This window comes from Sinocyclocheilus anshuiensis, unplaced genomic scaffold (assembly GCF_001515605.1).
Source record: "Sinocyclocheilus anshuiensis isolate Anshui unplaced genomic scaffold, SAMN03320099.WGS_v1.1 scaffold1318, whole genome shotgun sequence".
In the NCBI taxonomy this organism is placed as follows: domain Eukaryota; kingdom Metazoa; phylum Chordata; class Actinopteri; order Cypriniformes; family Cyprinidae; genus Sinocyclocheilus; species Sinocyclocheilus anshuiensis.
The window spans coordinates 167,262-183,589 of NW_015557160.1; the positions used below are offsets into that span (position 1 = coordinate 167,262).

General features: G+C 34.8%; 1 protein-coding gene across 1 annotated transcript in view; it reads left to right on the top strand.

The window, feature by feature from the left end:
* LOC107678300 (tyrosine-protein kinase CSK-like) overlaps positions 1–11,472 on the top strand; it is a 31,728-nt gene extending 20,256 nt beyond the window's left edge. The window contains exons 4-13 of the mRNA XM_016473517.1: positions 1,353–1,465; positions 3,973–4,192; positions 7,556–7,649; positions 7,778–7,843; positions 8,233–8,332; positions 8,440–8,530; positions 8,637–8,710; positions 8,860–9,055; positions 9,154–9,240; positions 10,974–11,472. Of these exons, the coding sequence (XP_016329003.1) occupies positions 1,353–1,465; positions 3,973–4,192; positions 7,556–7,649; positions 7,778–7,843; positions 8,233–8,332; positions 8,440–8,530; positions 8,637–8,710; positions 8,860–9,055; positions 9,154–9,240; positions 10,974–11,156 (1,224 nt within the window). The 3' untranslated portion in view covers positions 11,157–11,472. The remainder of the gene's footprint in view (positions 1–1,352; positions 1,466–3,972; positions 4,193–7,555; positions 7,650–7,777; positions 7,844–8,232; positions 8,333–8,439; positions 8,531–8,636; positions 8,711–8,859; positions 9,056–9,153; positions 9,241–10,973) is intronic.
* Positions 11,473–16,328: the final 4,856 nt, after the last annotated feature.

Sequence of the window (16,328 nt, forward strand, 5' to 3'; positions counted from 1 at the left end):
TTTATGTATATATATTCTGTTTATGTAGGCTATATACTGTATTCTATATACAGTACCAGTCAAAAGTTTGGACACACAAATGGGAAGTGTGTCAAAACTTTTGACTATACTGTACTATAATATAGCCTACACATAAAGAATATCGACCGATATATCGGTATCTGTCTTTTTTTTACTCCCTAATATCGGTATCGGCATCGGCCCCCAAAAAACTCATATCGGTCGGGCTCTAATTTTTAAAATATTTACATGTATTTGCATGTCTATATTTATATTCATATAATTTATATTATAAATAAATATATTTAATATATAAACATCACTATTTTTCTGAAATATATACATGCATGTGTGTGTATTTTTATATACATAATAAATATACACAGCACACATACATATATCATGTAAACAAAAACTTTTATTTTGGATGTGATTAATCGTTTGACAGCACTAAAAAAAATAAAACTTAATTTTAGAATTTTTATACACTACCAATTAAAGATTTGTAGTCAGTAAGATTTTTCTTAAGAATTCTTGATCAAAAATACAGTAAAAACAGTAATATTGTAACACATTATTACAATTTAAAATGTGGTTGAATAAATTTGAACATAATTTAAAATGTAATTTATCCCTGTGCTGTAAAACTGAATTTCAGCAGCCATTATTCCAGTCTTTAGTGTCACATGATCCTTCAGAAATATATATGCTATTATAATATGCTGATTTGCTGCTCGAGAAACATTCATATTATTATCAATGTTGAAAACAGTTATGCTGCTTAATATTTTTGTAGAAAATGTGATGCTTTTTTTCAGGATTCCTTTATAAACAGAAAGGTCAAAAGAACAGCATCTATTTGAAATAGAAATATTTACAATATTTACAATTATAAATGTATTTCCTGTGAATTATTGATTATTTTAATTCATCCTCTCTGTGAATACTGACGCTAAACTTTTGAACAGTACAGTATTTGTAAAGATTTTAGAGGAAATATTTGCCAAGTAATTGAAAATGGGATGTTCAGCAGAATGTTTACGCTACTTTTACCGTACAGTGAAAGTGAATAGGAACTAGTGGCTGCCATGGTCCCAAAATGACTTAAAAATATCATAAATGTGCCATGCAGTAGCATTGTGTGAGCAACAGGCTGAAATTTAAGTCAGGAATAAATGTTTACTGTATTGAAAAGTGCAGCCTGAACATCCTGCTAAATATCTTGTTTTGTGGTTTACATAAGAAATTGTCATATGGGTTTGGAATGACATGAAGGTTAAATATAAATGGACAAATTTTCATTGTAGGGCAACTGTTCATTTAAAATTGGTTTGCTGGTGCTTCTTTCCCAGGATCCAAACTGGTACAAAGCGAAAAACTCAGCAGGACGAGAGGGTACCATACCAGCAAACTACGTTCAGAAGAGAGAAGGAGTGAAATCGGGCGGTAAACTGAGCCTCATGCCGTAAGTACATAGTTTATTAGCATGCTTTTTTTTTTAAATATAAGATAGTTTTGTCTTCACTGATCTTCACTTAAATTATGATAAGAGAGAGTGTTTGTGTGAGTTTCATACATGCAAACAATAGCATGCTATATTTAGCATGTATCACTGATATCATCACAGATCACCTACTACAGTATATCTGTAATAATACACAAATGTCTTCCTGCTTTCCGGTCCACCACAACAAACCAAGGACTCATTTGAATCGGCCAGCTGTTTAAAATAGAAAGGAGAAATCAGAGTGTTACACAAATGGCAGCACTCAAGCCAGTGGAAAATGTCCATCTCTCACCATCTGATATGCAAAGGCCAGAGACATGCATCGCAATTAGGGTTCGGTTGTAAGAGAGCATGTGATATTCTTCAATTACTTGCTGCTTTTAGAAGGAACAATGGATATAATGACGCTGATGTATGGGATCTGGATGTCTGCTTTTAGCCATATGTAATGGAAGGTTTAGTTTTAGATGTGTTTGTCTTTAGCATATTATGACGGTAGAGGTCGTTTTTTTGCTGTCTAGTCTTTGGTAAGTGCACAGCTTTGGTTTATTTTCGATGGTGTGTATGTATATGTGTGGGTAATTGGGAGATACAGATTGGATGTTTGTCATGCCAGGGAAGCCGCAGAAGGGCCAGGCAAGGCCAGCACTCCTTTTGGAAGCCTGTAATTTAGCTTCCGTTTCTCAGTCTTGTGCACAATATTATGTAGCTGAATCGGTGTTTCTTACTAAATTTTCCCGATAGTTGGTCCTAAGTACAAATGAAACAAAATTATTCTATTCTTTGTGACACATTTTAGTGTTTTTTAAGTCAAATTACAGCAACACTGTTTGTGGTTATTCAAAGTGTTAACACAAGTTCGAGTTTTTTTGACTGATTCATTAAAAGAACCAGCTCATGAGAGACATTCTGAATCGGACTGCATCTTTCAAATGAGGAACATCACAAGCAATTTGTCATAATTTCAAATTAAGAATAATATAATTATTATTATTTTACAGTACAGTTTTCTCTTATCATTCAGTTCAGACTGCATACTAAAAACAATACAGTATTTGTGACATATTGGGTTTTTCTTCCTAAAATGGTATTTACTTCAACAAAACTCTTGTTTTGAATATTCAGAGTATCTGTAACTGCTTCATTAAATAATTTTAAAGCATTTGACTGTTTCAAATTGATAACCTGTGATTTAATTAGTCTTTTTGACTCGATTCATTAAAAGAACTGACTCTTAAAAGTCATTTGCGAATCAGAATACAGTGATTTGATTCATACGGTAAATTCACAACTGAGGTAAAATAGATTTTTATGTTAAAACAATACTATTTTTGGGACACATTTGATTTAAAAAAAAAATGTAAAATACCATTACAGCAACAGTTTTTGTTGTTGTTTTTTGCAATAAGTGTTAACTCACAAATTCACGAGTCTTTTTCATCAATTCATTTATAGAAATGGCTCATAAGAGTCATTAATTTGTGAATTAGACTACATTTATTCATTTAGCATTTATCCAAACAGAATTTCAAATGAGGAACATCACAGGCAATTAGACAATTTTAAATTAAAAATACATTCTTTTAGGCCTGGGCGATAAAACGGTATCGATATTTATCGACGGTACACCTTTCTTCGATAACGATACCTTTTTTTTTTCCATATAGCGCATGATATAGGCACGTGCTATGAGTGACGCAGACAGCACACACAAACACAAACACATGCTGAAATGAGTGCTGTGCCTGCCTGTGATGAGGAGATTGTGAATAAAGAATGAATATTAGTCGAATTTAAAATAAACATTTGCAATGTTAGGTGTGCGTCAGGGAGCGTCATCAGTGGCGCGCGAGATGCGGTGATGTAAGTGACGTTGTAGTTTAATGTTTTTATATATATATGCAGTATGATTTTTGTAATTTATTGAGATTTTTACATAAAATACCATTTATTACAGCAAAGTTCTTTTCTGAATTTGTGTTTTTAACAGAGTATCTATGTCAGATTCATGATTCAAAGTGCAACACCGATTCAAAATGATACCTTGTGGGTTCATGATTCTTTTTGACCTATTCATTAAAAGAACTGGCTAATGGACTAATGCATGGACATTAACATTTATTTATATAGCAAACACTCTTATCCAAACATCACAAGCAGTTTGTTATAATTAAAACATTTTTTTTATCTCTGGGCCTCTTCATTGAATAATGAATTAAAGCGACACTGATTCAAAACAGTAACTTCTGGGTTCATTAAATGAACTAGCTCATGAGAGTCATTTGTTAGTAAGTGTGGAATTGTGTAATGCTTACAGATGTTATTTATGCACTTTACACTTTATAAACTTCATCAACTGACTGAAAACTCATCTTCATCAGACCATAGCAACACTAAGTATGCTTTGATATGACTTGTAAAAGATGAACAGAGCAAACACATGTCCTTTATCTGTGGTCACTCAGATGGTTCCATGGAAAGATCACACGCGAGCAGGCCGAGAGGCTGCTTTACCCCCCAGAGACAGGCCTCTTCCTGGTGCGTGAGAGCACCAACTACCCCGGCGACTACACCCTGTGTGTCAGCTGCGACAGCAAGGTGGAGCATTACCGCATCATCTACCACAACGGCAAACTGTCCATTGATGAGGAGGAGTACTTTGAAAACCTCATGCAGCTCATGGAGGTGAGGGTTGTTGGCTTTTGACCTGGTTTAAGTTTAAGTTGTTGTTTTCATAGCTAACAGGTCTATTTATGGTCTTATGGATGATTGTTAAAATACAGTATTTAGTCAGCACAAGCACACTCCAAAGTTAGCCCAGCGGGTTGTGAAACCAACAGGCTTCTTCCTGTGAGTCCTCTCACCACCTCCGTCAACATTTTCAAATTGATCGCCACACACAGATACAAAAATAGCCCTAACAGGAAGTCAGTCCACATCAGACGTACTGGCTACAGACATGGGGCAAGCATTTACGATGGACTCCAGGAAACAATTTTATACACGCACACCTTGTGCTTTGAGGTCAAAGGTTCAGTCCAGGCTTGCTGGAGGAAATTACATTGCTAAACAAGAGCTGTGAAATGAAGCTGTTTTAATGGAAAGTGTGTTTTGTGGGTGGTGTTCGGGAATGAAGGTTTTTTTCTAGTCGAATGTCACTAACTCACAGAACATCCCTTACATAAAAGTTTACCAGAGCAATATTATGGCACAGTGATGCATCAGATGTAATACCATAATACTTTGGAATACTAAGCATACCAGGGAAATACATTGATTGATTACTATTCATTTACCATTGTATTTAATTCAATTCAGTTCAAGTTTATTTGTATAGCGCTTTTTATATATATATATATATATATATATATATATATATATACAGTATGTATATATATTACTAAATAGCAGCATTACTAATGCTTCATTTTGCTTTGTAAGTCATATTTTGTTTTTATTTGTAAGGCTATCAAAAGTTAGTATTTAGTATAATATACTAATAAGAATAATAACAATGTCATTTTTAGGTATACTAAAAACAACTCTATATAGTAATTTTTAGCATATATAAAAATTTCTTTAAATTTTCTGTAGTAATATATATTTAATAATTACTATACATAGGTAGTATTATAATTTTATATTATACCAATTTTAGTTTTTGGTATAGTGCTTTTTATACATTGATCCAAACAGCAAGCGTTTTAAATTTTATTTTAACCGCACTATATTTTAGTCATTTTTAATTTGCTTTAGTATAATAACATAAAAGTTGATATTATTTAATTTTGTAAGCAATTATTTGTGCAATTTTGCTGTCTTCACATCTCACACCGTATCAATGGGGTTTTTATACTTCAGAATATATACAGTAACTGTCTTTTGTATTTTAGGAAGCGGACCATCATAAGAGGATCGTCATATTTAGGGGTCCTTGACATGAGAACGTTTGAAAACCCCTTCATAACATAATAAAGAGATATTCAAATTTCCTTAGGCAAGCAAACACCACTTAAATTTTCATGTGCAAATCCACTTTGGCAGCCAACGTACAAGCTTTTTATTGGGTGCCAGAGTGTTGCTATGTGGTTGCTAAGGTGTTCTGAGTGGTTTTAGCGTGTTGCTGTGCAGATCATTGGGTGTTCTGGGTGGTTGCTTAGTGGCACATATCTGAAGAGTCCATCCTTCATACTCTGGGAATTGCACACCTCATCATTCCAGGTGACATTCAAGTCTGTAGCACAAGGCAAGATGAATGCACCGCTAATGAAAAGGGAGGGTTAAAAAGAACCGATTTACATAGATGTAGGATATAAATGACTCATTTGTATAATTTTACATATCTTTTTTTTTATTCCACTGAACATTGGCCTCATTAGGTCTGTGTGATTAACCAGTGATCCGTCCTCGGTTAAGTGTTGATGGTTCTGTTCTGGTTATTTTCGATTGAGGTCTGGGTGACTTTAGGTCAGAGGCACTATGGGTTCCTCAAGTCTCTCCTCACCCTTTCTATTACGGAATTCCACACATTCTTTAGTGTAATTTTGGCTACAGTCGCCCTCTCTCTCTTTCTCCCACCCTTATAGCCTCAGCTGAACAGTTGTGCTCTTTCCAAAGAAGTGGACGGGTCTTAAACAGTGTACAATAAGCCTTTATGTTCATAGTGATTAAACTACCGCAGATGATATTCTTCCCACAATCCACTCGATAAAATTAATCAGAAAACCAGTGGAGAGATATTCCAAATAAAAGCTGCAAATTGATACTGTTGTCTGTAATGGCTCGTTATGGCAAGTTAAATTTAACCTTTTTTTTATTATTATTAAATTACTTTTATTCAGCAAGGACACACTGAATTTATCAAAAGTGACAGTAAAGATATTTATAGTTACAAAGTTATTTCAAGTAAAATTCTATCTATTCATCAGAAAATCCTGAAAAAAAACATGCATCAATGTTTCCACAGAAATATTAAGCAGAACAACGGTTTTCAACATTGACAATATTTAAAAAAATGTTTCTTGAGCAGTAAATCAGCATACTAGAACTACTTCTAACGGATCATGTGACGCTGAAGACTTGAGTAATGATGCAGAAATTTTCAAATTTCACAATATTACTGTTTTATTTTTGGTCGAATAAATGCAGCCTTGCTGAGCATACAAGACATACAGTATTTAATTAGAAACATTAGAAAAATCTTACCGACCCCAAACTTTGGATCATGACATTATTGTGTACTAATAAAAAGAGTTTTAAAATGTTTTTCAATATTAATTTTAATTCATGAGGGTTAGTAACTTTAGAAACTAAAGTAATATTTGGTCAGGGAAATTATCAATGCGTCCAAGAATTAGCCTACTGCAGCGTTTGTTGGAGTGTAGTCATGCAAATGTGTTGTTATTTTGAGCGCGCGTACACACGTAAGCTCCACAGTTCCTGGAACAGTTGATAAGGAGGAAGTGACAAAGAGGAAACGAGCGCAGGTTCCAATTCATTTCAACAGCCCAATCGATGCCGTTTCATTCATATAACAATATTATCTCATCGTCTGGCCTCGCGGTTATAGCGTCCAGACATATAGAATCACAAACACGTATTTCAGCACTGAAATGATAAGAATGTAGTCGCCTGTGTGGACGTGTTCATCTGAGGAGAGGAAACGCAACGCATGCGGCGGAATCAAGAGAACATGCGTATACAACAGCGACCTCTGCTGGCCATCACTGTTTACTGCTTTAGATGTGCCCATTCTTAAAACGTTTTAAAAAAGCTAATGACACATTATATTTCATGAGTTATTGTCCATTTAAATAGCACGTTCAAGCTTCATTTCACTTTTTACAGTTATATATAAAGTGCATTTATTTGCATCTTGATTTGCTTAATTTAGTCAAATGTTCATTTGTTTGAATTTAATGTAGCATGGTATTAACATTAACAGTTTACCATTATACTTCCATGGTACTTCTTTTGTAAATTATCTTAACTTGTGCGTGTGTGTGTGTGTGTGTGTGTGTGTGTGCGTGCGTGCGTGCATTTTAACAGCACTACACTAAAGATGCAGATGGACTTTGTACCAGACTTATCAAACCTAAACTCATGGAGGGGTCTGTGGCGGCCCAGGATGAGTTCTCGAGGAGTAAGATACTTACTGACTATACTCACATTTGAATTTGTTGATCTATAGTGAATTAAGTTTCTGCATGGCTTCAAGGTTCATTTAATTAAATATATTTTAATAGGATCATTAATCTTCCTTGTCCACAGGTGGCTGGGCTCTGAATAGAAAAGAACTGAAGCTTATCCAGACTATTGGAAAGGGAGAGTTTGGAGGTACAGATTATTTTTTCTGTTAAGAAATATCATCTAGATCAGGGGTGGCGAACGTCGGTCCTGGAGAGCCGCAGCCCTGCAGAGTTTTGCTTCAACCCTAATCAAACACACCTGAACAAGCTAATCAAGGTCTGAAGGGTTACTAGAAAGCTGCAGGCAGGTGAGTTTTAATTAGGGTTGGAGCTGAACTCTGCAGGGCTGCGGCTCTCCAGGACCGGAGTTCGCCACCCCTGATCTAGATCATTGAATCTAAATTAATTTGGTTCAGGACCCAGATTTTACATTGTTTAGCTTATAAAAATGAACAAAAATATATTAATAGCATCATGAACTACACAGGCAGCCAATAATTCATCTATGCTCAAAAATATGCTCTTTTTGGTTCTTAGATGTGATGGTCGGAGACTACCGAGGCAAGAAAGTAGCAGTGAAGTGTATCAAACATGACGCAACAGCACAGGCCTTTGTTGCAGAGGCTTCTGTCATGACGTACGTCCTCCCCGATTGACCGATCACAATCAAATATTCCAGAGAATAAAAAATAATAAGGCTTTTAGTATTTTCATATTCAAATATCAATATGTTGACTGTTACAGGCAATTACGGCATACTAACTTGGTACAGCTGCTGGGGGTGATCGTGGAAGAGAAGGGCAGCCTCTTCATTGTCACTGAGTATATGGCCAAGGTCAGCGACCAAAGCCTGTTTTCACAGAGAATTATGTATACATGGATGTATACATTTAATCATGTCTTTAAGGCATATAAAGCATTATTTTAATGTCTGTTTTCAGGGTAGTCTAGTGGACTATCTGCGCTCCAGAGGACGTACTGTTATTGGTGGAGATTGTTTGATCAATTTCTCAATGTGAGTTTCTTTTATCACATCTTTTATATTTTTGAAAACCTTGGCACCCATTGTGTGCTTTGTCTTATTAACAGTTATAATATTAATAAAGCCATAAAAAAGAAAAGAAAAGAAAAGGCTATGTTCATATTTTCTTTTCTTTTTTTCAGGGATGTCTGCAAGGCGATGGAATATCTTGAGGCCAATAACTTTGTGCACAGGGATCTGGCAGCTCGTAATGTTTTGGTGTCAGAAGACAACAAAGCAAAAGTCAGCGACTTTGGCCTCACCAAGGAAGCATCATCTACTCAAGATACAGCCAAACTCCCTGTTAAGTGGACTTCACCTGAGGCCTTAAGGGAGAAGGTGTGCTGTCCACTTTTGTTTTAATATGTTCAAACAGAGACATTTTAAAAACATCCTCTTATCTTTTTATGTCATGTCTACCTGTCTGTCTGGAACAGATGTTTTCCACGAAGTCAGATGTATGGAGCTATGGCATCTTACTGTGGGAGATCTATTCCTTTGGTCGGGTACCTTATCCAAGAATTGTAAGTCACTTCAAATCTGAGACATGACAATTATTATTATTTTTTAAATCATGTTAATAAATAAAATTATTATTTTTCAAATCTGGTTTAAATTAAAATAAATAGGATATTATAATCAATAAATGTTTAATCCAAATTATATACACCTCAAAGCAGAAGCATGACAATAAAAAGTACATTTGTAATTATTATTTTAAATAATAATAATAATATTCTAATTTCAATTAAATGAACAAATAGGATATTAATACACAAGTCACTTCAAAGCAGAAACATTACCAATAAAAATACATTTTTATATCATTTATAATTACATTTTATTTATTTGCTATTATTATTATTGTTTATTGTTTTACTATTAATTATCTAATTTTAATTAAAATAAGTATACTCTATAAAATGCTGGGTTGTTTCAACCAGGGTTGGGGAGTAACGGAATACATGTAACGGCGTTACGTAATCAGGATACAAAAATCTAGTAACTGTAATCCGTTACAGTTACATCAAAAAACTAAGTATTCAGATTACAGTTACATTTTGCAAAAAGTGGGAATACTATCAGGATTACATTTGTTTAATTTAAAATTAAATAAATAAGTATTTTGACATAACGCTATATATTTAGCGCTGCATAGTTCCTGGTTCTGTTGACACGTTGACTCACGTGAGTAGCCTGCTGGTGCATGTGCAAATAACACCCGTTTACAGTTATTCTCCTCAAACGCGAGATGACTGAGATGCTGCTACAGTAAATTAATTACGATGCTTCCTGCTGTGAAAATGCATGAAGACTCTTGCTTTAACAAGGGCTACTCAACCAACTTGAACATTTGCAGGTACGAGTCCGACTAGCATGGAAATCATCATGTTAGCTAAAATTTGGTGTTTGTTAGTGATTTAAAATTCCATGGTGTGCATGACTGCAGCTGTAAGTTTTCTAGCAGAAAATGTAGAAATTAACATGAGAGTCCCCACACCCCGGATCAGTCAATGAAATAAAGAAAGATCATAGCATTTCACATGCATTTCGACATATTTTAAAATAGACTAATATGTATATGGTGTACATTTTTTAATGTTGTGTATAAACTATATTTATTTTTATTTGTACATGTTAAAGAAATAAAAAAATAATAACAAAAATAAAACTGTATAGCCACTAGATGTCTGCATAGCCTTTTATATAAATATACGGCCTGTAATATCTAGATGTTAAACAAGACACGATTTTTAATAGTTTCAAATAGTTTTTACTATAGTTTTTATTAGTTTTAATTTTAAAGTCATAGTTAAATAAAAGTACCAGATATTGCTTTTTTTTACTTATTTACATATGTAACTTGAAGTAATCCAAAAGTAATCCAATTACATTACTTTTATATTGTGGTACTTGGATTACGTTACTGAATACTTTTTTAATTAAGTAATTTGTAACTGTAACGGAATACATTTTAAAAGTTACCCTCCCAACCCTGGTTTCAACCCAACTTTGGGTCAAATATGAAACAACCCAGCATTTTTTAGTGTAAATACAAAAATAATACAAAAACATTAATGTATTTTGTAATGTTATTTATATATTAACTTGTATATTTTAGTGTTTTGCAAGATTTCTGCACATTATGTCTGCTTCATGAATTTTAGTATCAAGGCAAATTCTACCAGTAGAGGACACTGTTGTCTACATCAGCACATTTTTCCTAAATTGTGTCCTTCATCCTCTGTTCTTCCAGCCACTGAAGGAAGTTGTCCCGCGTGTAGAGAAGGGTTACAAGATGGACGCCCCAGACGGCTGCCCGGCTGTGGTGTATGACATCATGAAGGAGTGCTGGACTCTGGACCCTGTGGAGCGTCCTAGCTTCAGAGAACTGAGACAGAAACTTCAAGATATCATAGCCAATGAGCTGTACCGATAAAAGACAAAAACTAACGGAAAAACACAAGATGATGACCTTCACGGCACCATTCCCATACAATCTGACCAAAATCTACTCTTAAAGCAGTGGACTTGAAAGTGAAAAACATCAGCAGAAATTTATTTTGCTTTTTTTTTTTTGTCTTTTTCTTTGCTTTGTTTTCATGGCATGATTTTCTTAATTTTGGGGAGGCTGGCCTTCTCTACAACAACTCACCTCTTTTTGATTTATAAGATCTTCAGCCTCCTCTGATATGTCCTCATACGCTCCATTATTTTGGACTTTTGATTAGCAAATAGGATATTCTGCCAAAAAAGAGAAAAATCAGTTAATATCATCAGACAATAAATATCATGAGGAATGCTATACGACAAAACATTCGACACCCATAAGGCTTGTAACCAAGAACAATAATTGGCAGTTAGGGAGACCGTATGCTCAACCCAAACTGTTTTCCGTTCCAGTAGCCAGTGAAATACACCAGAGAATCTTTCTTCCATTTCACAGTGCCTTTACACCAGAAATCTGTCTCGCCCCAGAGCTTGTTTCGTTTGATTTTTTTAATACATTGTTTAAAAGTGCTCGAATTTCCTGCTGTCTTGCTCATCTTTTCAAACATGTGTCAGTCTGAGCCTCAAAACCGGAAAGGATGAATATAAACTTTGTGGGCCTTTAAAAGAGATGTGGCTTGTGTGCAAGCCAGAATGCTTTAAAAAAAAATAATAATAAAACCGATAAAGTATACAAAAAGGCCACAAAAACAGATCTGAGAAATATTTGTGATATTATTATACATTGACTTTTGCGAAGGAATTTTTTTTGTTTGTTTTTTTTCTCAGTGCTTTTCAGACATTTTTCTTTGCTGCCATATTTCAGATAAAATCACCTAAACAGTTTGATAACAGATGAAGACAAAATAAATAAATAAAAAGGCTCCCAAAAAAAGCTTTGAATGTGTCTCTGTGCCTTTAAATGTAACCCCTCGGTCTTTCAATTTAAAGGTCAGTCAAGGAAACTCTAAATGTACCCAGAGAGGAAAGACGTCCTCTATACAAGCTTCTGCCGGTTAAGCAGCGACCCAAACAGTCATGACACAAGACAGATTTTCACCATAAGGTTTTGACACACTTGATAATAATACCGATGCCCTGCAGATACACTCGGCATATGTCACATGTTTTGAAAAATCGCATCACGTGCTCCTCCATCAGGATGTGATAGGATTGTTTTCTAGTCTATCTATAGGATGCTGTATTTCTGCTCGGTGCATGTTTCTCGTCAGCAACATGATATCAAGAAGAGGAAGATTCATGAGTATGCAGCTAGAACGAAACCTGAACCACTGAAATGCTGCATTTGTGGTTTTCAGTGAAGGTGAATCTACCTTTGGTGAACAAAAACATACCAACACAGAGAAATGTTTGCATTTCCATTTGTAATCTACAGATATTAAATTTTGCGTATTAGCATTCTTCAAAGCCATTTCCTAAAAATTATATTTTAATTCTCACACACACACACACACACACATATTAATTCACGTGTGTGCGAATAAAAAAATGTCTATATCAAATATATAGATTTTTCCGTTTCTAATTGATCATTAATTTTATGACGCAAATTTATCAAAAAAATAATTGCATATTTGCATGTCATCAAAAATACTCAATTGAAAAATTATGTGTGTGTGTATATATATATATAAGTCATTGAATTACATTAAACTAACTTAAAGGCACAATATGTAAGATTTTTTTATTAAAATATTCAAAAACCACTAGAACAGTGTTATATATTTTGCTGACTTGTGTTCTTACATTATCCCAAATGTTTCGAAGAATGTATAAATCCAGAGAAATAAGCAATTTTAACTAGTGACACGGACCGTGTCCATAGTGTCATTGTGTCGCCTGCCAATGACGTCATAACCCCTCGATTTCCGGTTTTGTTTTGTAGAAAACATGGAAACACCAAAGACGCTTTAATATGTTATGCGTTTTATTAGACAGGTGACGACCGCACAGAGTAGCATTATAACAGAACCTTCAAAAGTATCTAGTATGATAAAACAGCGCTGCTTTTTTTTCGCACATACGCACGACCGGAAGGAGCGGAAGCGGTCGACTGTGGCATCATATAAGCTCCGCTGCTTTCGAGCCGTGTGTCCCACTCGTTCAGCGGCCTCGTTTCGCTTCGACGGCTTTCAGCCTCTCTCTGCTTCATTCTACTACGTTAATAAATCATTGAACATGAACATGATTTCTGCCCGAGTCCCCTCGGTTTGCATCGGCTGTGGGGATGAAGACGACAACTCCCATGATTCCACACTCAGTCACACGGCTTGATCTGAAAAGAGCTGTTTTTGACAGGGTGAAAAAGGTGTTTTTTACACTACCATTGAGAAATTTTAACCAAACTATGTTACAGACTTTTCATTAAGACCCCAAATAATCATATTAACTTGTGGAAAATGGGCATCATATGACCCCTTTAAGTTGAATTTCATGTAACTTCTATAAAAAAAATTGAAATTGCTTAACTTAGATGAGTTAATGTGAAAACATAAGTTGCCTTGGCTTACTGATCAAATCATTTTTACAGTGCATGCATTTGCATGAATGCATTTGGTAGATTAATATGCTCTTCAATTAAGCTACTGGAACTCATTGCATCTTATAATAAGTCGATGCTTAATTTGATTTTTATTTAGCATAATGTTGGTTTCATTTTCTATTTTCTTTTTATTTGAAAAGAAAGGGGAAACGCACCTGTAGTTCCTCCCCTAGAAATCCGAGGTCCCTGAAATTCTCATTCAAGCTTCAAGCACACAAGCTTCCCTGTTCAACAAGGAAGAATGAGGTAAGTCAAGGAGACTGTGTGCTTCACGCCAGAACGCTTGACTGTGGATGTCACCATGCATGTGTCACGATTTGCTCTGTATCGTGGCCTATTCGGAAGACATTGCCAAGGGACAGTAAGAAGAGTTTAATTCAACCACTTCGTTTAAAGGAAATGATTCTGACCTCACGTTATGAGGGAAAAAACGAAATGATAACAGCGAACATTCATAGCTTCAAACCATCCCTACCAAGCAGTCAATAGCAGCAATGATTCGCATGTTTCTTCAGTCTTTATCTCCGTGATGTGCAGTCTTCATGCGTTTGCCTGAAGAGAGCAACATAAGTGACATGCTAAGTTTGATTCTCTAAAATACCAAAGTTCCTCCAGCTGTAGGTTCGGAAGCGTCCGCAGTGCTCGTCAGCCCCCATTTACATCTTTCCCATGACATTTGGGCTCAGGCCCGGATCCGGCCTTCACCCACGCCCAGCCTAAGGGAGCTGGAATGCCAGTGTGAATCCCAATCAACACTAGAAGTGGAGTCCTCGAGATGCTTATGTTTATGACAGTCTCCTCTCATGCAAAAGGCATGACTCAAGAGTCCTGCTGAATGGAGAAGTGTCTTTGTGCCGGGACTCGGTATAGGGCACTGCTTCAGGCAGGAGACAAACCTTCTCAATGCCCTGGCATTTGTTTGAAGAATCACTGACCCTCACAGACAAGTGCTGTAGAAGGTTTGGGAAAGTGTCTTAGCTGTTTGTGTAGATGCTAAATGCAAATCAATATAGTCTCTTGTTCTTCACTGGACAAATGAGGACAAATCAGATTGCAGCTGGTCATGTTTAAAACATATATGATAATGGATTCAGTGTGGCGTCTCTGAATAAACTCTCATGTTATCAGAGATTTCAATCTGAAAGCAGTTGGATTCAGCAAGATGAATGTTCACAGCAAATTTAATTGTTAAAATCCCCCCAAATGGTACAAAGCGTTGACTCACCGGTCTCTTTGGGAAAGGTCGTCATATCATCCAAAGAGGACATTTAAACATGTTTTATTCATGTTTTCAGATTTGTCCGTTTATCTAAACAATTTATAGATAACAATGAAAAATGAATATTTAGAAAAGCTTAAAGAACTCACTTGGGACATATTGTTGGTCACAAAGCAGAATATATATGTATAAAATGAATATATTTCATATATAATATAAAATAAAATAATATAATGATGTGTAATACATTAATATTGTTATTTTATTTAGCGTGGTAATAGGTCAAAACAAATATTTGTACACAGTCATTATATTTTAAATAAAAATATGAATTGAAAATTAATTGAATTGTTCTTTATATTCATATATTATAAAAAATTTGAAATATAATTACATATAATTTATTATTATCATTATTATTCATGTTCTCAGAAATGCAATTTGTAAATCAACAATTCAAAATGTAGATAACAATAAATTTACATACGCTAAAGGAACTTACTTGGGTAAGAAAAAGTCCAAATTTGTGCAGATTATTTATATTGTTGGTCACAAAGCAGAATTATTATATTATATTAAGTTTGTTGTACATTCGTATATTATTTCAATTAATTTTATTCATATATTAGATATTCATATATAAAATGAAAATAAAAACATACAAATATACATTTATTATTATTATTATTATTGTCATATATCCACCATCCTTAAATAATTATATTTAATATATATTTCATTCATTTTAAAGCAGTCAGGCAAGGAAAATTGACTATTGTATGTGATTGATTAACCCAATGTAGCCACAATTTAGCTTAAAGTAGGCTATTACATACATGTCTGTGTTTGTTGGTACGATTGTCTGTACATGTCAATGCTCTGAAATTGAGCCTCATGCAGCATTTCACTGCCCACTGACTACACCCTGTGTAATCTGTGCATGAAAAAATTACTTCATCATGGCAACGTATTGTAAAAAATATCTAAAACATAAAAATACAAATATATAACACAATATATAAAGTATTTGATGAACGAATAAACAAGTATGTCTCCACAACATACACAGCGTGTATATATTTATGCGCTACAATTAGCATTGTAGGATCTTGTGAGGTGGAGGTGGTTTGTAGAATGTAGCCTACAATACATAATAACCTACCACATGTATATTAAGGTTATAATATCTACAGCATGCACTAAAGAGTGTATACCACTGGCAACGTTTTTGAGCCTCACCTTCAGTCATGTGAGAAGCGTCAGGAATCAGAACACGCGCGTTACTAGAGAGAGAGAGAGAGAGAGAGAGAGAGAGAGAGAGAGATCCTGCGCGCTGCAGA